Source organism: Topomyia yanbarensis, chromosome 3, assembly GCF_030247195.1.
Source record: "Topomyia yanbarensis strain Yona2022 chromosome 3, ASM3024719v1, whole genome shotgun sequence".
Lineage (NCBI taxonomy): Eukaryota > Metazoa > Arthropoda > Insecta > Diptera > Culicidae > Topomyia > Topomyia yanbarensis.
In genome coordinates, this window is record NC_080672.1 from 38984545 (window position 1) to 39010398 (window position 25854).

At 38.8% G+C, this 25854-nt stretch overlaps 1 protein-coding gene across 1 annotated transcript; it reads left to right on the forward strand.

Annotated features, from left to right (window-relative positions):
• The first annotated feature begins 2522 nt into the window (after positions 1-2522).
• LOC131686891 (uncharacterized) lies at positions 2523-25854 on the forward strand. The gene is made up of 8 exons (XM_058970896.1): positions 2523-3302; positions 3356-3558; positions 3624-3708; positions 3766-3956; positions 24073-24862; positions 24918-25120; positions 25436-25520; positions 25584-25854. The coding sequence occupies exons 1-8, from the start codon at positions 2540-2542 to the stop codon at positions 25775-25777; spliced, it is 2514 nt and encodes an 837-aa protein (XP_058826879.1). The 5' UTR covers positions 2523-2539; the 3' UTR covers positions 25778-25854.

Genomic DNA, 25854 nt, shown 5'->3' on the forward strand with positions numbered 1-25854 from the left:
GCTCGAGCATTTGTACGCTAAAGTATTTAATTGCGTGTGCGTTTGTATGCTACGTGTGCTAACGTGGATGTAACTTCGCATGTAAAAATTCGATTTTATAACCGTGTGCCTTTCGCACATTCGCGTGTGTTCTTGGATGATCGCGCGCGAACTGTGAATATTGTACTTAATTTTCGGCGTACGGTTTAGATGCTAGAAGAAAGTAAGATCTTTCATATCACTGAAGTTCCCGGTAATGCCGCCATAGAACATGTTGTCAAGTGGATATGAGAGCTTTCTATTTTTGATTGGTTTAATTGAAGGCCTGGGCCTAGTCTACTGATAGCAAAGATAGAAGCTTCCGGAAGTGACCGATTCATGATCGTGCGAGCACGGGAGCTGTTGGGTTCACGCTTGAGATCGTGTTTGAAAATTTATAAGCGCTGAGACGTTCACCTGATCACCGGGATGTTACCATGTTGGAGAGCTCGCGCGTGTAGATGCCGTGGATGGTCGCGAATGGCTCAAGCATTTATACGTTAACGGGTTTGTCACGTGATCCTTTCTCAGAACTAAATAGAATAAGTAAAGAAGTAATAATGGAATATTTATTTATTGACATAAACTCTTTTCAATGGGATTCTTGATTAATACAAATATATTTAGTTGCTAAATTAGATAATATCTTCTTAAAAACTGAGTTTTTATTGGATTCTGAGATGATTATGACTTTCATTAGTTTAGTTTTCGATAAAAATACACAGGGAAAAAAATTCAGGTTGGACAAGGGAAAGTTTTTTTTTTTAAATAACTTTGTTTCCTTGAAGGTGCCCAACTTGAATTTTTGACGGTAGATGGGGAACATTATCACATATCTTGGAATAAAATTTCATCCAAATGAAAGATGGGGTTTTTTAGTAAATCGACTTTAAATTTTTAAAATCGATTTTTTTTTCAGTGTAGGAGTCGATTTTTTCAATATTTTTTTCAGAAATTTGACTAACTTTGTGAAAATCACTCCTACAACATTTTTTTGTTGGGATTGTCGTTTTTAGACTATAGCCATTTGAAAAAAAATTGGTAAAAAAGCTTGACCCTCTTCAAAAGACAGTCTAGAACATTTTTGGAAAAACAAAGTATGCAAAGTGGCTTTTTGTAACAAAGTCTGCATGTATAGAAAGTTTCATTAAAATCTGCGAGGGTGCTGCCAACTCCAAATACGATTTAGCGCGAAATTCGTCTGCTATCTTGTTCCTACGTCTCAACATTTGCTCAACACTGTTTGTTTACGTCACCTACCAGCAGTAACAATCTTTGGGTCCCTAAATTGATAAACTAATCTCAAATCATCGATGAAATTTTCTGTTCACAAATGTGACAAATGGCGTTTATCATAAGTTAGCACAACAACGACGAACTATCTCCACAAAATCCATTTAAAAATTACCAAATGCGAGCAAAATTTCACTTTGAATCGCTTGAATCAGACTTCTGTAACTTAGACATAACATAACCCACAATTTTTGAATTTGAAAGCTTGGTGAAACTATGAGATATTTTAGATTTAAACTAATTTGATATGATTTGTTTGTATAACAGGTTGTTTTTCGATAAAAAAAACTAAATAGTTGAAATTGGTTGATTGGTTTTGCTACTATCCTGAGATACCCTTTTTAACCCTTAAACGCATGAATTTAATTTTTCTTAGGATGCGATCAATAGCTCTTGTTAAGGCTTTATATCACAAAATTCGGTATATTGCCAAATGGCAACAGTATTCATTTAAGGATTAAATCAACCCGTACGAAAGAGTAGCACATATTCACATGTGATCTACCCTAGAAAAACTCTAGAAAGAGAACTGCGGAGACTCCATTTTGGGTCGATTGGATTTGCGTTTAGCTGTCAAAAAACGAATCCAATCGAACATTGCCTATCCTTATAACATTGGACGTGTTGCCATACAATGCCGGGGCATACGTTGCCAAAAATACTGTTTTTTCTCCGCAGTTCTCTTACTATGAGTTTTTCTAATCTACCCCATATCATTCTAAGAATCGGTGTGTCAATTCATACTATAACATATATTGAGCTTCCTCCCACAATGGCATCTTGCCATCCATGATAAGATTATACTGGCGTATCTTACGGTAGGTCAGCTGTTAGTTTTTGGGAAATTTTTATCTATAGTAGGTGTGATATAGGCGTTTTAGTATTCGTATCTACGACATCCATGATTTAACATTACCGAGAAGTAAACCTCTAATTGACTGAGCTGACTGCGTTCGAATATACCTAATCATAATCACGTTAGTCGTTCGGTGCAATCGTCATATCTGGGCCTTTTCTCACTTTATCGAACTCGGACCAGAAACACAGTTACAATGACCCAACGAAACACCTATCGTTTTTTGCCAAGGATCAAATTATGATTAGATAAACTTCATCTATATTTATATTGGACAGATTTACGGCGGGCTTCAGATTGACCATCGATGGCTATAAAAATCCTAAAGGTTGATAACATGAGTCGCAGTGTCGTTGTGGACCTTCGCACGTGATGAATCTGAAAGCCGTGCTTTTCGTTTTGGCTCTAGTAGCTACCTCGGCAACGCTAGCCGAGAAAGCTCGGTTCGATAACTACCGTCTCTATCGGATAGCGATCGAAAATGTAGAACATCTAGAGGTGCTGCAAGCCGTTGAACAGCTTGGAGAAGGGTACAACTTTTGGGTTGAACCGGTAAATGTGAACAGCGAGGTGGATTTGGTGGTACCTCCACACAAATTTGCAGAATTCACCGAATTGGTTGAAAGATATGGACTGCAGACGAAGCTGAGCGTTTCTAACCTACAACAGCTGCTCGATGACGAGCAGAGGCGAACAACAAAGGAAGCTTTTGGCTGGAATGCGTACTACACGTTGGAAGAGATCTATGCCTGGATGGATGGGCTGGTAGCGAAATATCCTAACGTCTTAACTACAGTTATCGGTGGAAAATCGTTTGAAGGTCGTGAGATTCGTGGTGTGAAAGTTTCGTACAAAAAAGGCAATCCGGGTGTGTTTATGGAGGGAACAATTCATGGTCGCGAATGGATTAGTGCTGCGACATTAACATGGATCCTGAATGAACTGTTAACTTCTACTGACAGCCAGGTGCGACATATTGCAGAGAACTACGATTGGCACTTTTTCCCAGTTACTAATCCGGATGGGTATTCGTTCACATTTACCAACAATCGCATGTGGAGAAAGACCCGCCAGCCACATGGTATTTTGTGTGTAGGAGCTGATCCTAATCGGAACTGGGCTTACAACTTTATGCGTAAGTAGTAATCGATTGCTATCGGGAGTATAATTAATTGACCTTTTTCATAGAGGGTGGCGCATCTACCAATCCCTGCTCGGATAGCTATGCTGGACCGGAGGCTTTTTCGGAAACCGAAACCCGTACTCTTTCGGAGTACTTTACCTCCGTCCGACGAACAATAACCACCTATCTGTCATTCCATTCTTTCTCCCAATTGCTACTTCTGCCGTATGGACACACCACAGCACCTTTGGACAATTATTACGAAATGGTGGATTACTGAAAAAGACAAACATATGGCTCATTGCACTAACTCTCATGCTAATTACTTCGCAGATGGATGTGGGAAGAAAGGCAATCAACAAACTTCGACAGCGCTACGGCACAGTTTATCAAATCGGAAATATAGCACAAGCCATTTGTAAGACCATTTGCTTTATCGTCTAATTTCAGTATTCATAGGGCCATTCCATTTCAGACATTGCCTCCGGAGGTAGCATCGACTGGGTCAAAGGAGTCTACAAAACGCCCATTGTATTCGCTTACGAGCTACGAGACACCGGTGAGTATGGATTCTTACTACCGCCGGATCAGATCATTCCAAACTCCGAAGAAACGCTGGATTCAATCATTGTTATTCTCAAGGAAGGTGAGGACCTAGGTATTCACTAGAATGGTTGTAGTGCCGATGTGAGTGAGTGAGCGAATGTTAAACCAATAAATCTAGGCTGGATTATCTCTGATTATTGTATTATTTCATTGAATTGCTCTCTAGGCTGTTGACTTGGTGCCAGTCACTGATCGCTCGAAAATATTTTTTGCATTTGATTTCAAATGAATATCGCAGATTTTTGCCTAATTACTGACACCATTTTTTTTTATTCTTTTGTATTTATTTGACACGGCTGAACGCTTTAGCATAACTAAGCCGCTTTTAGAAATATAAAAAAAATGAAAGAAAATTACATCCCACTACCATCAATGGATCTTATTGAGGCAGTTCGCAGCTGCGTGTTGAGACCTTTTCTGTTGGCGGTGAAGCTGAATTATTCGCTGCACTGCACTCAGGATCAATTAATCTACCTTCTATCACGTTACCGTTCACATCAATTTCGTCATCGGTACTGCATTCTTGTTTTTCACGGTCAATTGTTCTTGTTCGTTTGGTCGCTATTTTTAAACCGTCCTCTTCGGCGTTCGCTTCTTTATTGGTAGTGCTATTTGTTTGCAGGGAGACATTTGGTACAGTTACTGTTGAGTGCGTTCTTGTTCCAATCAGATCCGTAATATCTACATTTGCAGCCGTTTGTGTTTTAGCATAAGTGGACGCGCAAGGTTGTCCGTTGTGTAGTGTCTCATTACAGAATTGGCACGTAGGGATCTGCCCTGGGTGCATGACCAGCGTTCTCCGATTCAAAGTCCCATTTTCGATTGATGTGCATATAATGGCAACGTGTGAAGAAGTTCCTCAAAGTATCAGCAGTGACGGAATCCACTTTACCCAATCTTGGCATTTTATAATCACGATATCAGGGGTGCGGGACAAATCATGTAAGCGAACTTCTACAGAGTCATCGTCAATATATACTGAGATGCTGATTTTAACGTTGCCGCATTCAGCGGTGTGTTGCATATTGTTCCGCGAATCGAATGACTCTAGTTAAATTTAAAATTAAACTCTTAAACCGTGAAATTTCCTCATAAGTTGAAAGCACACTAGGCGTCAATTACACGGTGCACAAAATAAAAATAATTGAATGTACTTTTAAAGTGATACAGTAAAGGTTGTAGATCTGGTCAAATACAATACAAAACCATGTTTGATCAATTTAATCTTGATTTATAGTAAAAAACGATTTTTCTGAACTTTCGGCACTAAAACATTTTTTACGCTGATTGAATCTTTTGTGAAATTTTGTCTACTTTCCGAATCTGTAATAAATTTTGATGTAGGCGTTCATTTGATAAAGTTATAACGTATTTGTCGAATGAAGATTCGTCAAATCGTTGTAAACGTCACGAAAGAATGTGTCAAATGGATAATTTATATTATTGTTTTCTCACAATTCGTTATGTTGTGATTCGAAAAAAAACAATGAATTGTTTCTGTCATTTGGTGTATCGTTTTCAGTCCTATAAACATTTATAATGGGAAAATGGCGTTACGACGATTTTTCCTAACATGTGTTTTCGTTGAATATACATGTACATTACCGCAAAGAGTCGCTTAGTTACGAGTTTCTAATATTTCCCGTATAGTTCATATATAGTTCTCTAGCGAAATACTATACAAATAAAAACGTAAAAATCTACGGTAGGATTTTGAAGAACAATATTGGAACTAGTTAGGGTAAGGTGGGGCAAATCCGACCGTTGGGTAAAATCGAACCGCCTCTGTTTCCAAAAATCAGAAGCACTATGCGAACTAAAATCAATGTTGCCGTGTAGAGCATCGAAAATAGTCATAATGGTGGTATGCAGCATTTTATTAGTCTACATTGAGATGCTCATACGACAAAAAGTGTGTTTTTACAACGTTTGAGTTGACTTTTGTGCATAATTGACTACAGGATATTTCTGATTGTTAAAGTGATTGCATAATAAATGTAAGTGGATTTAAATTCTTTGATTTAAGTCCTACAAAGTGCATAGATGAATTTCGTTCAACCTTTTTCATATATTTTTAAATTGAATCGTAATGAAAAATGACGCGGTGGGGCAAATCCGACCTCTAAATATTGGGGTAAATCCGACCGCTTTTTTGCTAAGAAAATTTTTGTTTATCAAATTGAAATATATCTTTATTGTTATTATATATTATTATTATGCAAAATGGTTCATAATTACAAACGAAGGACACAAAAACGTGATGATTATAGTATTCGTTGAGCAATTGCTCCGATGCAAATGGGAATATCATTACGTGCTACTGCTCGTGATTTTAGCATTCCAAGATTGATATTGAGCTCCATTTTCTTCATGTTACAATTCAATAACACAACATTCATTGATTTATCATTGAAAAACCATAAAATTTGAGTAATATCTGCACTAAATCAACCAAAAACATAGGGGGTCGGGTTTACCCCACCACTTTTGAAAACAGCAAAAATGAACATTTTTGTAAAACGCTTGCATCTCAAGATATTCCGAAGATCCAAATAAAATGCTATATATAGAAAGTTGCCCAGGAGTCTAACCTTTAATTTGGTATATAAATATTGTAGCGGGCCAAATGGCCGTTTACGGTTTCCGTCTACCAAAACGCTCCTCAGGACGTTTTAAACGAGTAGCTTTAGCGCCACCCCCGAAGAGGACCACTCGTCAGGTTAGAATTGCCCAGCATGAAACCTAACCTCAGGGCAGGTTATAGAAATTGATCCCGAAATGGCGCAAAGGAACGGTAGGTAAACACAAAATGTGAAAAGATGCACTCCGTTTCGCGTATAGATGGAGCCACTACTATGTTTAGCAAAGACGCAAGAGAAATGATCGTTATACCAACTCGAAAGTTCATGCACTAAAAAACGATCAGTTATCATCACAGGCAGAACTCAGTCGAACACTCTTTCCCTCTCGCTTTGTAAGTAGTAGTGGGGACTAATTCCCGATAGCCCATCGGAGTAAAACAAACACAAAGAAAATTCAAATCTACGGAAACGACGCGAAACGTGAGAAATCTTCTCGAACCAAATTCACTACATGGGAAAGCTAATCAACATAAAAAATACAAACATTTCAGGTATCACTAACTAACAGGAAAACATTTTATTGGACGGATTAAAATACGGCAATTTATTCTTAACCTAGGTTTCATATATTCATTTAGCTTTACATTTTTCGTGTTCCTTCCCTTTCTTTCTAGCTTTCCCCTTTTCCTTCTACCTAAGTGCGGTCAAAATTTCTGCTAGCGGATAAAGCTGCGCTGAGCAGTACAAATGCGCGCTCGGTTTTAGCTTTCGAGCGGCAAAGAAAGCTTTCGAAGGTTTGAGTTTTATGTGTGTATGGATCTACGTGCACGGATCAATGATCTATTTTTAACTTACATGCGTTATTTCAGGAACAGCGTCGATCTAGCAGAGCTGCATCTCAGCTGGGTGCCGACTGGTATTGCGGCTTCGGCACCGACTTCCTATCGCAAACCTATTCAGCGATGGCGACGAACGGCGTCTACAATGGCGTCGCAATGATGACGCTATCTAGGCCTTTGCCTACCGGGTGTTGAATTCGGCCGACTTTTCAATGGTGAAGATGGCCGTCGCTCTAACGAAGCGCGTTGATGGTTTTGCTGCTTCCTTCCGACCTTTTACCAAAAGCGTCGGGAACTTTCGAAGCCGGAACGTGGGGTCAGCAGGGTGGCAAACGAGACGGGCGGTGTGCCGAGCGTATGCGTCGCTAGAACGCGGACGGCGGAAAATCTCCAAACTTTTGTAATAAAAGAAAAGAAGCCGTCGATCGGCTATTCGACGCTTTGAAGCTTTTTATCACACAACTCAATAATTATTTAATCTTACCTTCTTTTCACACACAAGTTCGCACGAAATGTAGCGAATTCAAATTTGTATTTCTGACCGCACAATTCACTGACCGCACTAGCTATACCTATCGGAAAGGAACTTTTTTAATAAATTTAATCCTAAAAGAACTTCTCACATTTTTAACAAACTACCTTTTAAAACACACCGCGATACTAAAAAAGAACTTCACACTGCTGCCTCTTCCACGATCAGGATCGAAATGGACGAGTTGCAGTTCTGTAGATCCTCAGATAGGCGTCAAGTGATTCGAGTATTCGTAGTCGGAAGTACGTATTTTTACAAATACTACTCTTTCGACAACCATTTCTCTCGCTTGAATTTTAAGAATACTCTTTCCTCTTAACACATTCGTATCTATCCATTTCATTCTAATGCGCATTTGGGTTTCGGTGAGACGGAATATTTTGAAAGTTCATCCGAAATAGGCTAAAATTGCATGCAAGGGAATATTTGTACACAAGCGTCTGAATATTTCTTGATGTGATGCGTTTTGGCATAGTGAGCGTAGTGAACGAATAATGACAAAAATCACGAAAAAGGTGAACATGCTACATCATCCCCTACTAATTGTACGAAAATTTGATTGAATTGCAAAATTCAATCAAATTTTCGTAGGGTTTAATTTTACTGAATTGAAAAATTTGGCTATTGAAATGAAATTCCAAAATAAATATGACAAGCAACTCATTCAAACATCACCACGCAAAAAAAACATTCATACAATTATAAAAGCATTACTTTGCTGAAATTTATGAAAATTCCAGAAAATAACAATACTAGAACATTGTTTTCACTTCAGCAACGAATTAGCCGAACCACTGAAAACAATAATCTGTAAAATAACCCGCGACTTGTGGATCCAGAATCATGATCTACTCCAGAATAAATTCCGAATTAATGATCATGTACGTTTTCCACATTATAAACGATAAAAATAATCCTGCAAATCCTGAATAACGATCACTCCAGAATTAATCCCGAAATTCTGATCGTATTCACTCTCCACAATAATAAACCTGTGAATCCTGAATGGCAATCCCTCCAGAGTATACTCCGAAACTCTGATTGCATTCATTTTCCACAATAAATTCGTCTTGCGCTATGAAAAACCCTCCAGAAATAATAATCCGAAATACTGTTTATCATAAACACAAAACGTCAAATCGAAAATATTATATTTTCGACGAAACTAACAATACCAATTTACTTCTCAATCACTCACACGCATACTGGGAGCAAATCGTCACTCACTCCCGTAACTCATTCACTCCTAGTGCATTGCCAACAAAACGGAACAAAAATGAAAAACAAATGTCAAAGTGAACTACAGTGATGGCGGCTTTGTTTATTTTTGTAGTACCCGGACTGTTGCGGAATGGTTTTCCGTAAATTTTCGTCGGAAAACCACGGAAAATCCAGCCGAAAACTTAGGGAAGTATTTTTTATTTATGTGTCGTGTCGTTGTTTTGCTCATTTGAGCAATTATTTTCCAGGAACCCGGCGATTTTTCCTCTGTGTTTTCAGGTAACTTGCCGGAAATTGTTCTACCGATGGTTAAAATGCGAATACATCTACTACAAAAAACGTAACATGCAACCAAATAATCATGGACAAAAATAAATACAACGGAGAGAAAATATTGATAAAAAAACTGAAGAGAAGAGATACTAAATTGAAGGCATGCAAATGATTTGGATAAAAAATAAGAAGAAGAACAATGAATTAATCGTGAGTCTTTGAACAATTAACTAACAGAAACTTAAACTAACAATACATTTAACGTAGGGCGTTAGGCGCGTACTAATCACTAATTTACAGTATTTACATGGGGAAGCAAGTCCTCTTTGTTGATTGATTATTTCTTCTCCGTTTGGGTTTTTTGATGGATTTTTTTTTTAAATTTCTTAGTTGCTTTAGATGAAGTAAACATAGCTCGAAATCCATCTCGTGAGGTCTGATCACGTTTTACTGTGATCGAAGAAGGCCAGCAAGTTTCCTAGAGAATGACTCCAAGAATCGACTTTTGATGGCTTCAGAGTCGTGCTCATTCTCGCTCTTATAGGAAACATATACGTTTTTGTTTTTCGAAGTCATCGCCAGGCTCACTTTAAACATTCGTTTGTTAACTACTGTTGACAGGTCATCGCCTTGGCTCGTTCTTATCATTCATCAATCCTACTACTTGCTTGAAATCAACGCACAGATTCCTCTTTGGCTATCTCAAAGCAAATGATTCAAGTAGTATTCGTGGGTTTCCTTTCTTGAAGTGTTTTTTGAAGTTCTTGTCTCTCACGATACATAGCTTGGAAATGAATGGGTGGTGTTGTTCTTTATTGTTCAATAATGACCCCGGAGGTGTTTTATTATGACGTGCATGTAGTTACTCCGTAGAGCTTCATAGCTGGAAGAAGTGGGTCTTATTTTACAACACGATTTCAATACTGACCCGAAGGTGTTTTCTTTGGAAGTGTAATGTGGTCACTCCGTAGAGCTACATAGCTGGAAATCGTTGGGTGTTGTTATTGTACAACACAGTTTCAGTATTGACCTTGAGGTATTTTGTTATGAAACGGATTCATTTTGTCACTCCGAAGAGTTTCATAGCTGAGAATCGAGTGTTGTTACTTCATAACAATGTTTCAGTATTGACCCGAAGGTGTTTTATTATGAAACGAGTTCATTTTGTCACTCCGAAGACTTTCATAGCTGAGAATAGTGTTGTTACTTCATAACAATGTTTCAGTATTGACCCGAAGGTGTTTTATTATGAAACGAGTTCATTTTGTCACTCCGAAGAATTTCATAGCTGAGAATTTTTTTACTTCTTGGGCAAATGCATCTTCTTCAGGTGGTTCCCGTAGAAGACGCCAAATCGCTTCCCAGTAGAATCTTCAAGCTCGTAGCAGTGTTTTGTATATATAATTTCCTGACTACGGCGAGATCTTAATTTACGGGAAAGATTTATATTTATTGGTTTTCCTCTATCAAGCGGACGGTACACCAACCATGTTAGATTTCGGAAATAATTGTCCCAATTGTAGTTAAGGTGCAACTTTTGCATTTCCTTATAATATTCACCATTTTTTCCAAAATCACTTTTGAACTTAAGGGAATCGTTCAGCTTTTTGACTTTGAGTAACTCTATTACGTTATTAGACAATCCTCTGGACAAGTTTATTGACCCGCTGTTATTTTTCAAAAGCTTTTGATCGAAACTATTAATTCCATGTCCGATTTCATTCAGAATTAACATGCCTTCTGCAGTGTCGCGGTTGGGTTGCTCGCATCTGATAATATGCAGTTCTAGTTGGCTTTCAACTTGATTACTATCTTCTAATGTTTCCATACCCGAATTCATGGTATCATAATTGTCGCAGAAACTTTGGGTTTGTTCATCTACTTTGCGTGCATTAGGAAGATTACATGGCGAGTTTCCCGTAATGACTGGGATGTCAGGCCGAACTTCTAGCTCGACCTCACGACTACCTTCTAGCTCGACACTACAATTAGCTTCTAGCTCGACCTCAATACTATTAATTTGTACCTGGTTTATCAAAGCTTCGAGTTCTATAATCCTCTGCAGCAAATCTTCATATGAAGGTTCCACTGCCTCTTCTTTATCGACGTAGCCAGATAATCTAGTTAATTGAGCATTGTCTACCTCTTCGTCTGCTGAAGACTGGGATTCCTCCTCTGACGTAGTTTGCAGTTCATAGGAAGCTTTTCTAAGAATTTTGCTGATTCTCGTTAAAAGTTCCCTACGCGATTTCTCAGTTTCAAAATATCTTGGTTCTCCCATAAGGGTTCTAAGATAATAATGCCTTAACCGCGATATCAATTCCGCATTCGCTCCTGCCAGCAATTCTATCTCAATTAGATAAACTTGATCAAGGATATCATCTATTTCATATTCAAATCTGTAAGGAGGCATATACGTTTTGCTTTCCTTCTGATCTTGCAAAAATAGTCGACGTAAAAGTCTTAATTTCGACTGTCTTGTCTTCTGTCTGTCTGTCGTACGATTTCGCAGAAGTAGCTCATAGTCCACTTCAACATTTAGTAAATGGTTTGGATTTGGAAATTTCATTGTTCTTTGCCAAATTCAAAAGTTAAATTCAACCAATTTGCAATTCAGATTAGGTTCACTCACTTAGTTCAATGCCTTGTTTATATTAAGTTTAAAAAATTAAATGTGTACCCATAAATTTAAGCTTAACAAAGAATGGAAGAATATATGTACAGAAACTAGAGAAAATGAATTTTTATAGACCAACAATATTCAAGACGTATGTACAAATATAAAAACAGAAGAATAAACGTTATAAAAATGCCCAATTTTGCTTTTGATTTCAACAAATCCGAAAAAAAATTACCCGAAATCGTTATGTATTTTTTTGAGAAAATGCCGTTCCCAAAACACAACTAAAAAAAAAATCCAATACTAGATTAACTCAAGATGCAAATTGCATTACCTGAGTCCGCAAAATTTTAGCCTTTTTTAAAGTTGGATGCCAAAATGTGATACGCGCAACAGGAAAAAAAATTACCCCAAAATTTACGTTGGGCGCCAAAATGTAGCGGGCCAAATGGCCGTTTACGGTTTCCGTCTACCAAAACGCTCCTCAGGACGTTTTAAACGAGTAGCTTTAGCGCCACCCCCGAAGAGGACCACTCGTCAGGTTAGAATTGCCCAGCATGAAACCTAACCTCAGGGCAGGTTATAGAAATTGATCCCGAAATGGCGCAAAGGAACGGTAGGTAAACACAAAATGTGAAAAGATGCACTCCGTTTCGCGTATAGATGGAGCCACTACTATGTTTAGCAAAGACGCAAGAGAAATGATCGTTATACCAACTCGAAAGCTCATGCACTAAAAAACGATCAGTTATCATCACAGGCAGAACTCAGTCGAACACTCTTTCCCTCTCGCTTTGTAAGTAGTAGTGGGGACTAATTCCCGATAGCCCATCGGAGTAAAACAAACACAAAGAAAATTCAAATCTACGGAAACGACGCGAAACGTGAGAAATCTTCTCGAACCAAATTCACTACATGGGAAAGCTAATCAACATAAAAAATACAAACATTTCAGGTATCACTAACTAACAGGAAAACATTTTATTGGACGGATTAAAATACGGCAATTTATTCTTAACCTAGGTTTCATATATTCATTTAGCTTTACATTTTTCGTGTTCCTTCCCTTTCTTTCTAGCTTTCCCCTTTTCCTTCTACCTAAGTGCGGTCAAAATTTCTGCTAGCGGATAAAGCTGCGCTGAGCAGTACAAATGCGCGCTCGGTTTTAGCTTTCGAGCGGCAAAGAAAGCTTTCGAAGGTTTGAGTTTTATGTGTGTATGGATCTACGTGCACGGATCAATGATCTATTTTTAACTTACATGCGTTATTTCAGGAACAGCGTCGATCTAGCAGAGCTGCATCTCAGCTGGGTGCCGACTGGTATTGCGGCTTCGGCACCGACTTCCTATCGCAAACCTATTCAGCGATGGCGACGAACGGCGTCTACAATGGCGTCGCAATGATGACGCTATCTAGGCCTTTGCCTACCGGGTGTTGAATTCGGCCGACTTTTCAATGGTGAAGATGGCCGTCGCTCTAACGAAGCGCGTTGATGGTTTTGCTGCTTCCTTCCGACCTTTTACCAAAAGCGTCGGGAACTTTCGAAGCCGGAACGTGGGGTCAGCAGGGTGGCAAACGAGACGGGCGGTGTGCCGAGCGTATGCGTCGCTAGAACGCGGACGGCGGAAAATCTCCAAACTTTTGTAATAAAAGAAAAGAAGCCGTCGATCGGCTATTCGACGCTTTGAAGCTTTTTATCACACAACTCAATAATTATTTAATCTTACCTTCTTTTCACACACAAGTTCGCACGAAATGTAGCGAATTCAAATTTGTATTTCTGACCGCACAATTCACTGACCGCACTAGCTATACCTATCGGAAAGGAACTTTTTTAATAAATTTAATCCTAAAAGAACTTCTCACATTTTTAACAAACTACCTTTTAAAACACACCGCGATACTAAAAAAGAACTTCACACTGCTGCCTCTTCCACGATCAGGATCGAAATGGACGAGTTGCAGTTCTGTAGATCCTCAGATAGGCGTCAAGTGATTCGAGTATTCGTAGTCGGAAGTACGTATTTTTACAAATACTACTCTTTCGACAACCATTTCTCTCGCTTGAATTTTAAGAATACTCTTTCCTCTTAACACATTCGTATCTATCCATTTCATTCTAATGCGCATTTGGGTTTCGGTGAGACGGAATATTTTGAAAGTTCATCCGAAATAGGCTAAAATTGCATGCAAGGGAATATTTGTACACAAGCGTCTGAATATTTCTTGATGTGATGCGTTTTGGCATAGTGAGCGTAGTGAACGAATAATGACAAAAATCACGAAAAAGGTGAACATGCTACAATATACTTCATTCGATGTAAAATGAGCATTTTACAACAAAAACCATTTACTAGGTCGGATTTGCCCCACCTTACCCTATAGTGTGTTTTTGTTATTATACTGACCATGTTAACCTTCCGGCAGTCGCGCTAGTGCACTGAGTGCACACTGCTCTGAAAATCTAGCGAAATCGTCTTAGGGCACCAGCGGCTGCTCATTCAGTAGGCCATAAACGCGACTTCCAGAGGGTTAACCATAGGTTACTATAATGCAAAAATAACACTTATTGTAAAACACAATTCGGTTAAAATGATCAATTTAGTAGAAGCGTGCAAAACTGTTTTATCGACGCTGTCAAAAGATAGGCAAAAGTTTTTGACAGATTGTTTTGCTACAAATTCTGCAATTTAGACAATTTGTCAAATGGCTGAAATTAAATTGCTGGGTTTTCAGCATTTTGATTTGCTGAATTTTCATCCCAAAATATTGGTGTGTATTTACTGTTTTGTTAATTAGCGAAACCATGTCAGATATTGTTTGCTTGAAATTCGAACCATTAACATGACCATTAGAGTGGGACATGGCTATATGAAAGAAATTAAAATTTTCTCTGAGCAACTTTCTGGGTTTCATTTGGGCCCAAGAATATTCTAAGCTAATTCTAAGCTCGATCGGTGAAACTATATTTTTATGCTGAGGGTTTAATGTTTACATGGGATGTAACATGGGGAATTAGACTTTTACAAAAAATGTCATCCAAGAGTCCTCCAATATTTCAACCAAGAGTACCTCCTAAAAAAATCGTTGTGAAATTTTTATAGAAAATATATCAAGGAAACAATATCTCCAAAACCGCAAAACGATTTGACGATTGTGGAAAAAGTTATAAAGCAAAAATCGACTGCTGCTCTGTTCTGATGTTTGATGAAAATTTCAATTTTCATAGCATAACATCTGCTGACGATCGAATTTTATACAGAATTTTAAGCCGCAATTTATCCATCGAAACTGTTGTGATGTGACTAAACAGTTCAGATCATTGATTTAGACACAATAAGAGAAGTTCAAAACAAAGTTGTATATAATCGGACAGCCAAATGCAGTGGTGCTAGAAAAAATGAATATTTAATTAATCGACAGAGCATCAATCGGTTTCTGCTTAATACCTTTTTCCTCATCATAACAGTTTTTGCAACCGACCGAGACGGTTGTGCCTCCAGGTGGAAGGATTTGTTCTCGAGAGAGTGACGGAGTGCGAGACGCTGTATGCGTTATTGTGGGAGAGAGAGAGACCAGTTTGTTAAGTGTGAGTCGACAGTTGATACGTCGGAGGCGTGGTCAACGGCATCCTCGACAAGTGGTGTTTTGACAGCAAACCGCGGGTAGACGAATTTGCCTACCGCGGTGGCAGAGATCGACAGTGATCGTGCCTGTACACACAGAAAAAAATATAGTGTATTGGTGTCGTCGGGCAATTCTAATCGACGAGAGGGAAGCGTCACAGGTAGACCCATTTGCTCTATTTGTCTACCGCAGAAGTGGTACGACGAATAAGGAAAACAAGTGGCACTGAAAAGTGCCGCATCGACAGTGGGATTTTCGCAGCAAGCCACAGGTAGCCACATTTGTCTACCGAGGTGGTGGAAACGGAGAGAGCGCGCTTGTGGTGGTGATACCGACGAGCAGCTTAATCGGAGAGAGTTTTGAAGTGTTGCAGGTAGGACTATTTCTCTACTGAAGAAGCAACGCGACGAAGAAGAACAGCAGGTGTCACATTGTCAAACAACGGGCACCGAGTTTACAACGTAACACATGAGGTGTGTTCTACAGGTATAACAGGTATATTTTTCATTCCTTTTTGTGATAGTTTTTCTTGCTAGGTAAAATGGATGAAGAGATGGGAGAACGAGTAACAGACCCTCCCCCTAAGCCTTATGCTGAAAATGTAAATCCGACTAGAATTAAAATTTACCCAGAGTCGTCAACGGGACCATGGATTGTATTTATTAGGCGTAAAGTAAAGGCGCTAAATATTATTCAAATTTCTAAAGATTTGACTTCGCGATTCTCGGATGTAAAAGAGATCGTCAAAGTCAATAAAGATAAAATACGCATTGTCGTTGGTAGTTTCAAACAAGCCAATGCAATTGCTTCTTGCGAGCTTTTTACGCGTGAGTATAGAGCGTATATTCCTTCAAAGGAAATTGAAATTGATGGGGTCATCACAGAATCGAGTTTGACTGTTGATGACTTAGTTAAGCATGGGGTTGGTCGTTTCAAAGACACCATACTTAAAGACGTAAAAATACTTGAATGCAAGCAATTGCATTCAGTATCACACGAAGGAGATAAAAAAGTTTATCGACTGTCTGACTCATTTCGAGTGACTTTCGCTGGGTCTGCGCTGCCCAACTATGTCATTATCGATAAGATTCGTCTCCCTGTTCGCCTTTTTATCCCTCGTGTAATGAATTGCCTTAATTGCAAACAGCTTGGCCACACAGCCACTTACTGTTCCAATAAGGCACGGTGTGGCAAATGTGGGGGTTCTCATCAAGAGGATACATGTAATGAAAATTCAGAAAAATGTTTAATGTGCGGAGAAAACTCACATGAGGTCCCTGCATGCCCCGTTTATAAATTGCGTGAGGATAAAATTAAACGATCCTTGAAGGAGAGGTCTAAGCGCTCCTATGCAGAAATGTTGAAAAATGCTACCCCTAAACCCATCTTCTTAGAAAACACTTACACATCTCTATTTTCGGAACAGTCTGACTCTGACGGAGCGTGCGAAGGTACATCATTTGTTTTACCCGGAAATTCCAGAAAAAGAAAACAGTCTTCTTTTCCCAAGCTGCCAAGCAAGGGCCTTAAAATTTCTCCACCAATAGATAAACTGCGCCCAAAACCGAAAAATTCCGATTCAAAACCGAAATCAATTCCGCCCGGTTTTGGGAACGTACAATCCAAACAGAACACCATTACTGGAAATAATAAAATTTCGACTTCCTCTGAGCCTCAGCCGGGGGTAGGATTATTGAAATTTTCTGAAATTGTTGATTGGATTTTTAAAGCATTCAATATTTCTGAACCACTAAAGAGTATACTTTCAGCTTTCCTCCCAACAATTAGAACATTTTTAGAGCAGCTGATTGCTCAATGGCCCATCCTTGCAGCGATTGTATCTTTCAATGGGTAATTCACCTCCTCCAATGAAAGATTCCATCACTGTTTTACAGTGGAATTGCAGAAGTATCATACCTAAAATTGATTCCTTAAAAATTTTACTGCATAATTTAAAATGCGATGCTTTTGCTCTATGTGAAACATGGCTTACCTCAAACATTAATTTCAACTTAAATGATTTCAACATTATTCGCCTAGACCGAGACACCCCGTATGGAGGAGTGCTTCTAGGAATTAAAAAGTGCTATTCTTTCTATAGAATTAACATCCCCTTGTTTGCGGGCATTGAGGCTGTAGCTGTCCAAACGAACATTAAAGGCAAAGACATGTCTATCGCTTCTATATATATACCTCCCAAAGTTCAAATTGGACAACGTCAAATTTTTGAGGTAGTGGAATCCATGGCTGCTCCGCGTCTGATACTGGGAGACTTCAACTCGCACGGAGTATTGTGGGGTTCCCTCTACAATGATAATCGATCCTCTTTGATTTACAATGTTTGTGACGAATTTAATATGACAGTTTTAAATACTGGCGAAACAACACGCATCCCCAGACCTCCTGCACGTCCAAGTGCATTAGATCTATCTCTGTGCTCGACATCACTTCGGTTAGACTGCACGTGGAAGGTTGTACCTGATCCTCACGGTAGCGATCATTTGCCAATCGTTGTTTCAATTAACAGTGAATTAGGCCTTACGAATTCAATCAATGTTCCTTATGACTTAACACGAAATATTGATTGGAAAACATACGAAACATTAATTTCCACTTCTCTTGCTTCGACAGAAGAGCTACCCCCTACCGAAGAATATGAATTCCTAGCGGGTTTAATTATTGAAGCAGCAGAACAAGCCCAAACGAAATGCAATCCTGGAATGACAATAAATAGACGGCCCCCTAATCCTTGGTGGGACAAAGAGTGCTCTGATGCATATGAAGCTAAAAAAGTTGCCTACAAAGAAATTATGAAACAGAAAGGGGGTATACGTGAGAACTTTGAAAATTATTTCATTTTGCAAAACAAATTTGACAGTATACGTCGTGCCAAAAAATCTAGTTATTGGAGACACTTCGTTAATGGCTTGTCAAGAGAAACATCAATGAGTACTCTTTGGAACACAGCCAGAAGAATGAGGAATCGAAACGTGACTAATGAAAGCGAAGATTTTTCGAATCGTTGGATATTTAATTTTGCCAAGAAAATTTGTCCCGATTCTGCTCCTGCGCAGAAAATCACTCGCGATGCTCCCACAAGTAACGATTTCATAGATTCGCCTTTGACAATGATGGAATTCTCAATTGCACTCCTCTCATGCAACAATAATGCTCCGGGACTAGACAGAATTAAATTCAACTTGGTGAAGAATCTGCCTGACCTAGCAAAAAGACGCTTGTTGAATTTATTCAATAAGCTTCTTGAGCAGAACATTGTCCCGCACGACTGGAGACAAGTGAGAGTTATCGCTATTCCAAAACCGGGAAAACCAGCCTCCGATCATAACTCGTATCGACCGATTGCAATGTTATCCTGCATCAGGAAATTGTTGGAAAAAATTATCCTACGACGTCTCGACAATTGGGTTGAGGCGAACGGCTTGCTATCAGATACCCAGTTTGGTTTTCGGAGGGGAAAGGGAACGAATGATTGTCTGGCGCTACTTTCGTCAGAAATCCAACTAGCTTATGCAAAAAAAGAACAAATGGCGTCTGTGTTCTTAGACATAAAAGGAGCATTCGACTCTGTTTCCATTGATGTTCTCTCAGAGAAACTACATCAATGTGGTCTTTCACCAATATTAAATAATTATTTATACAACTTATTGTCAGAAAAGCACATGCATTTTTCATATGGCGATTTGGCAACATTCAGAATAAGTTACATGGGCCTCCCACAAGGTTCTTGTTTAAGCCCCCTTCTCTACAATTTTTACGTGAATGATATTGATAATTGTATTGTCAGCCCATGCACTCTAAGACAACTTGCAGATGATGGCGTGGTTTCTGTTACAGGACCAAAAGCCTTAAATTTACAACAACCACTGCAAGATAGTTTGGATAATTTATCAAGTTGGGCTTTGAATTTAGGCATCGATTTCTCTACGGAGAAAACAGAGTTGGTTGTTTTTTCAAGGAAGCGTGATCCAGCTCAGCTTCAGCTTCAGTTGGTTGGTAGAACGATAGCCCAAGTCCTGACTTTTAAATACCTTGGAATTTGGTTCGATTCTAAAGGCACATGGGGAGGCCACATTAGGTATCTAATAACGAAATGCCAACAAAGGATAAATTTTCTGCGAACAATAACTGGATCATGGTGGGGTTCTCATCCAAGTGACATGATAAGATTGTATCAAACAACAATACTTTCAGTAATGGAATATGGGTGCATCTGTTTCCGTTCAGCTGCGAACACTCACATTATTAAACTGGAACGGATACAGTATCGCTGTTTACGAATTGCCTTAGGTTGCATGCAGTCGACCCATACGATGAGTCTTGAAGTACTAGCGGGAGTTCTTCCTTTAAAAGACCGATTCTGGGATCTTTCTTCTCGTTTACTTATTCGATGTGAGGTTATGAACCCACTGGTAATTGAAAATTTTGAAAGACTTGTCGAGCTTCAACCCCAAACCAGATTCATGACAGTGTATTTCAATCACATGTCACAAGAAATAACGCCTGCTAGGTATGTTCCCACATACGTCAATATACTAGATATTCCTGAATCCACTTTATTCTTCGACACGTCCATGCAAGCAGAGATTCGTGGAATTCCGGATCATCTACGCTCGCGGGAGATCCCTAAAATATTCACAAGTAAATATCAACACATAGACTGCCTTAAAATGTTTTACACTGATGGGTCACGAATCAGTGAGGCCACTGGTTTCGGTATTTTCAACAATAATTTTTCAATTTCTCTCAAACTTGCAGAACCCGCCTCTGTTTATATAGCGGAACTAGCAGCAGTTCACTATAGTTTGCAAATAATTAATACTTTACCCCCGAACCATTACTTTATCCTCACTGATAGTCTCAGCACAATTGCAGCTCTACGCTCAAAGAGGATTGATAATCACGATCCATTCTTTTTGGGGAAGATACGAGAATTTCTTGTCAGGTTATGACAAGAAAATGTTATAAATTTACCCTAGTGTGGCTCCCCGCCCATTGCTCTATTGCGGGCAATGAGAAAGCTGATAATTTAGCCAAGATTGGTGCACTAGATGGTGAAATATATGAAAGACCCATCGCTTACAATGAATTTTATAGCGCTTCTCGACAGAGGACACTTGCTAGTTGGCAAACATCTTGGGACAATGGAGATATGGGACGATGGCTACACTCAATTACCCCTAAAGTATCAACGAAGGCATGGTTCAAAGGATTGGATGTAAGTCGGGACTTCATCCGTGTGATGTCTAGGCTCATGTCCAATCATTATACTTTAGATGCGCATCTCCGTCGTATTGGGCTCGCTGAGGGTAATCATTGTGCTTGTGGAGAAGGTTACCATGACATTGAGCATGTTGTTTGGTCCTGCACTGAATATCGTGAAGCCAGATCACAATTAGTAGATTCTTTACAAGTCCGAGGAAGACCAATCCATGTTCCTGTAAGAGACATCCTGGCGTATCGCGATTCTCTATACATGGAACTTATCTATCATTTTCTAAAAACAGCGTCTGTCAAAATTTAATTAAATTCATCTCCTCATACTCTCATCCAAGGCTAATCATTCACCAATTAAAGGAACCTAGAATATTTAGTTTTTAAATTTAGACAATAACAGAAAAAAAAGTAAATAAATACACCCGAAAATACTAGATCAGTATGAAATACAACAATGTAAGGAAAAAAGCAAACAATAAAGTGATTTCAGTGTTAGTTTTAGACAAAGTACTAGTATAGTTAAAATTAGTCTTAAGGATTTTTGTAACGTGCTATGTAAAAAAAGAAACTGGCGTAAAAAGCTATTGCAAATGCCGTGTCAAATAAACGTATGAAAAAAAAAAAAATAATACCTTTTTCCACATTTGTCAGAGCGTTTAGTGGTCTTTGAGCACAGTGGCCGGAGGCCGAACAAAACCTACATTTCAAATATTAATTTATTTTATTTTTCCCAGATTTCTTATCTATTAAATAACATAGTCTCCAAATTTTGGGATTATTGAATGCGGATTAGATTTTTAATGGCAATTGAAATGTAGCTATGTCAGGCAATTCTAATGATTTTAATTTTTGAAACCACAGTATCTAACTTCTCTTCAAAAGCATGTTGTTCTTTCGATTTTGATCCGATTTGAGCACAACTGCTACTGTTCTCCTTAAGGGGGTCTTCTACTCGCGAGGCCTAAAATTGAGCACTTTTTTTGAAATAAGTTGTAAAGCATCTACTCAATGGGTTTAGAAACTTTTCTTTATTTTGAATATACATGTTTTGACTTTTCAATTTTACTTTTGATGACAAAGAGAAAAATCTCTCGCGACCTTGAAATTTCATTGATGACATTGATGTTGAAACTGTATGTAAAGTTGTGGCAAATTGGGTAATCTGTAATCAGAAAACTCATATTTTTTTATAATCATAGTCACGTTGGCTATGTTTAAACACGAGGGATTTCTTTTATTTTATAATTTGTAAAAGTTATGTAATGATTTGTGAAAATTTTCAATATTTACGTTATTTTTTGGCCTTTTAAGGCCATAAAAATGGATCAAATTGACATTTTTCAAATCCCTCTCGAGCAAACATAGCGGTATGTTTTCTGAACAAAAAATATTGAAATCGGACCAGTACTTCTATGAAAAGTCTTACTTGACCACTTAAAAACACTATTTTCGGGAAAACGCGTTTAAAGAAAAGGTACGGTGTATAACTCGATAGTAGTAACGTACTAGATAATCTATTATACCGGGTCCGCAGCGCTCACCTTCCTCATCACGAAAATGTTCTTCGAAAATGCATATTTTGCTCTCTCTGTTGAATTCGGACCTGTTTTGCCGCGACACCCACTTTTAGTTCAGAACGAGTTATACGTTCACTGTCGAGTCGAGTAGCACGCCTCTCAGCTTCAGTCCCCAAAGTAATTCCCATCACCTCCATAGCTTGTAAGATCGATGAAAACTCTTGGTTGAAGAGACTGACTGCCAAATAAGTCACAACCTTCACCACCTGCCTGCCAGAATTTGTGCATGTGTTTTGACGCTAAGGAACAGATTACACTATTCACAGACTCATTGATGTTTTGGGTGTGAGCTCCTAAGCATCTTTCGAATAAAGCATTAGATGATAGACTTTCGTAGATCCTGACATGTTCGAAAGTTTCTAAAATTCTTTTGACTTCAGCCTGACGCAACTTGCACCAACTGTCCTCGCCGGATGAACACTTTGAGTGTTCGGGATTTTCGTTCGATGACAAGCAGTATTCGAGAGAAGCCCAGATTGCATTTCGCATATGTTCTACAGAATTTGAGTTTCTCCTAATCGCCGGCCTAAACAATTTTGTTAGCTGGCCGATTGATTTGTCCGTCAGCTTTCCCTTTCCTTTCCCACCGATACCTTTGTTTTCTTTCTTCAGTTTTCGTAATCTCGTTCCGATACGATTCTCAACATGTCCGACGCATTCTTTCTTACGTACGATTTTCTCGTCCCAAAAAAAAACAAGAAACCATTCACCATATACATATACCGTCAAGAATGGACCGGTGAATACTTTAAACAATGATTTTTTCATAGACAAGCGCCATCGTGGAGCGCCACGCTTAGTATCTCAGAAACGGCCGGTTTCGGTTCCCAGAAACATGCCAAGGAATATGATTTTCAACAAATCCTTTCTGTGGAGTATTCTCAGATATATATATATATATATATATATATATATATATATATATATATATATATATATATATATATATATATATATATATATATATATATATATATATATATATATATATATATATATATATATATATATATATATATATATATATATATATATATATAGATTGAAATTAAACAATGGAGAAAAAATTGAATTAAAATAGGAAATAAATGTTTACAATTTTAGAACGAAAGTAGAATGTAACTTTTTGGATGAAAATCATATACCTAGACAATTCTTATTAACGTAAAATCATCCTAAAGTGCCCTGGTTTTCAGTATTGGCAAAATTAACCCAAATGAAAGAGCAGTACATTTGTACGTGTTTCTCCATTCGCATTGATATGACACATCTTGTCATCGATGATAAGATTGGGCACGCGTCAACTTCGGTAGGTCAGCTGTTCAGAAATAGTGACATGGTTGTAGTAATACAATGTAGTATTGTTTATTGAACTATTTCCGACGTTCACGATTAAAATTTACAAAGATAAACAGTTTCTAATTGACCCCTCTAGGAGTTCTATTTCATCAAATCGCTAATCGATTAGTGCGATCCTCATAAAAAAAATTCAGTGCACTATTGAGCTAACTAACCGAAATCATAATGACCAAACCAATCATCTTCACTCTTCTACAGAATATTACATCGAGATAAGATAAATTCCATTCAAACTAATCAGATTTATGGCGTACTTCAGATTGACCGCCGATGGCAATAAAAACGCTTTAGGTTGATAATGAGAACCGCAGTATCGCTGTAAACCTTCGCGCGTAATGAATCTGAAAGCCGTGTTTTTCGTTGTGAGCCTGTTAGCTGCTACCTCCGCAACGCTAGCCGAGAAAGCCCGGTTCGACAACTATCGACTTTATCGGATACGGATCGAAAATGTAGAACATCTAGAGGTGCTGCAAGCTGTTGAGCAACTTGGTGACGGGTACAACTTTTGGATTGCACCAGTTCACGTCAATAGTGAGGTAGATTTGGTGGTTCCACCACACAAATTTGGAGAATTCGCCGAACTGGTTGAACGATATGGACTGCAGGCGAGACTGAGCGTGTCTAACCTTCAAAAAATGTTCGATGATGAACAGAGACGGACCACAAAGGCAGCATTCGGCTGGAATGCGTACTATGAGCTGGAGGAGATATACGCCTGGATGGATGAACTGGTTGCGCAATATCCCAATATTTTAACTACAGTCATTGGTGGAACATCGTTTGAAGGTCGTGAAATTCGTGGTGTGAAGGTTTCGTACAAGCAGGGCAATCCCGGCGTATTTATGGAGGGAACAACTCATGCTCGCGAATGGATTAGTGCTGCCACCTTAACATGGGTTCTGAATGAGCTGTTGACTTCTACTGACGAACAGGTGCGGCATATTGCAGAGAACTATGATTGGCACTTCTTCCCAGTTACCAACCCGGATGGATATGTGTACACACATACTACTAATCGCATGTGGAGAAAGACACGCCAGCCGCATAATATGCTATGCGTAGGAGCCGATCCGAATCGGAACTGGGCTTACAACTTTATGCGTAATTATCTGTCAGTTAATCTAGTACAAGTAAATCATTTTGTTATTTTTTATAGAGGGTGGCGCATCGAATATCGCTTGCACGGATACCTTTGCTGGACCAGAGGCTTTTTCGGAAGTTGAAACTCGCACTCTTTCAGAATACTTTACCTCTGTCGAACCGACGATTACCACCTATCTGTCATTCCACGCTTATTCTCAATTACTGCTACTGCCATATGGACACACCGCGGAACCTTTGGACAATTATCATCAAATGGTAGATAACTCATGTCATTTTCGTTTCTGATAGTGCACTACACCGCTCTAGTCGGTGCTAGACTCATTCAAATTTGGGTGTAATCAGTCCATCTCTTTTTCTTTTGCACTATACTGCCCATGATCGCATATTCGTCCCATTTTCTATGGGATTTCCTATCTTAATGGGGCTGATTTTCGATCATGAGCAGTGTACCGGTGTAACAACAGGCAAAAACAAAAATGCTATCAGACTGTTGCAGTAGTAGATAACCCAGACTGTTGCCATAGAAACCGCATAGTGAACTAACTGAAACTAATAAATTCTACTTTACAGATGGAAGTGGGAACAAAAGCTATCGAAAAACTCAAAGAACGCTACGGCACGATTTATAAAATTGGAAACATAGCTGAAGCTATCTGTAAGATTATTTTATTGAACATTTTCTATTAGTGGCGTATTTCCTAGAGCCATTCCTTTTCAGACGTTGCCTCTGGAGGTAGCATCGACTGGATCAAGGGAGTCTACAAAACTCCGATTGTATTCGCTTACGAACTGCGGGATACCGGTTTGCATGGATTCGTGCTGCCGCCAGATCAGATAATTCCGACCTCCGAGGAAACGCTGGATTCAATTATTGTCATTCTTAAAGAAGGTGAGGAACGAGGTATTCACTAGAATGTATGGGATCCTGTAGGAAAAATCTTTACATAAGTAAGCTAAATTGAACAATAAATTAGATTATGCTTTTGTCA

Bases quoted from the DNA above. Each gene is read 5' to 3' on its own strand.
- LOC131686891 (XM_058970896.1), top strand. From the start codon at position 2,540: ATGAATCTGAAAGCCGTGCTTTTCGTTTTGGCTCTAGTAGCTACCTCG. The intron at 24,863-24,917 runs GTAATTATCTGT...TATTTTTTATAG, and splicing joins CTGGGCTTACAACTTTATGC to AGGGTGGCGCATCGAATATC. The intron at 25,521-25,583 runs GTAAGATTATTT...ATTCCTTTTCAG, and splicing joins AAACATAGCTGAAGCTATCT to ACGTTGCCTCTGGAGGTAGC.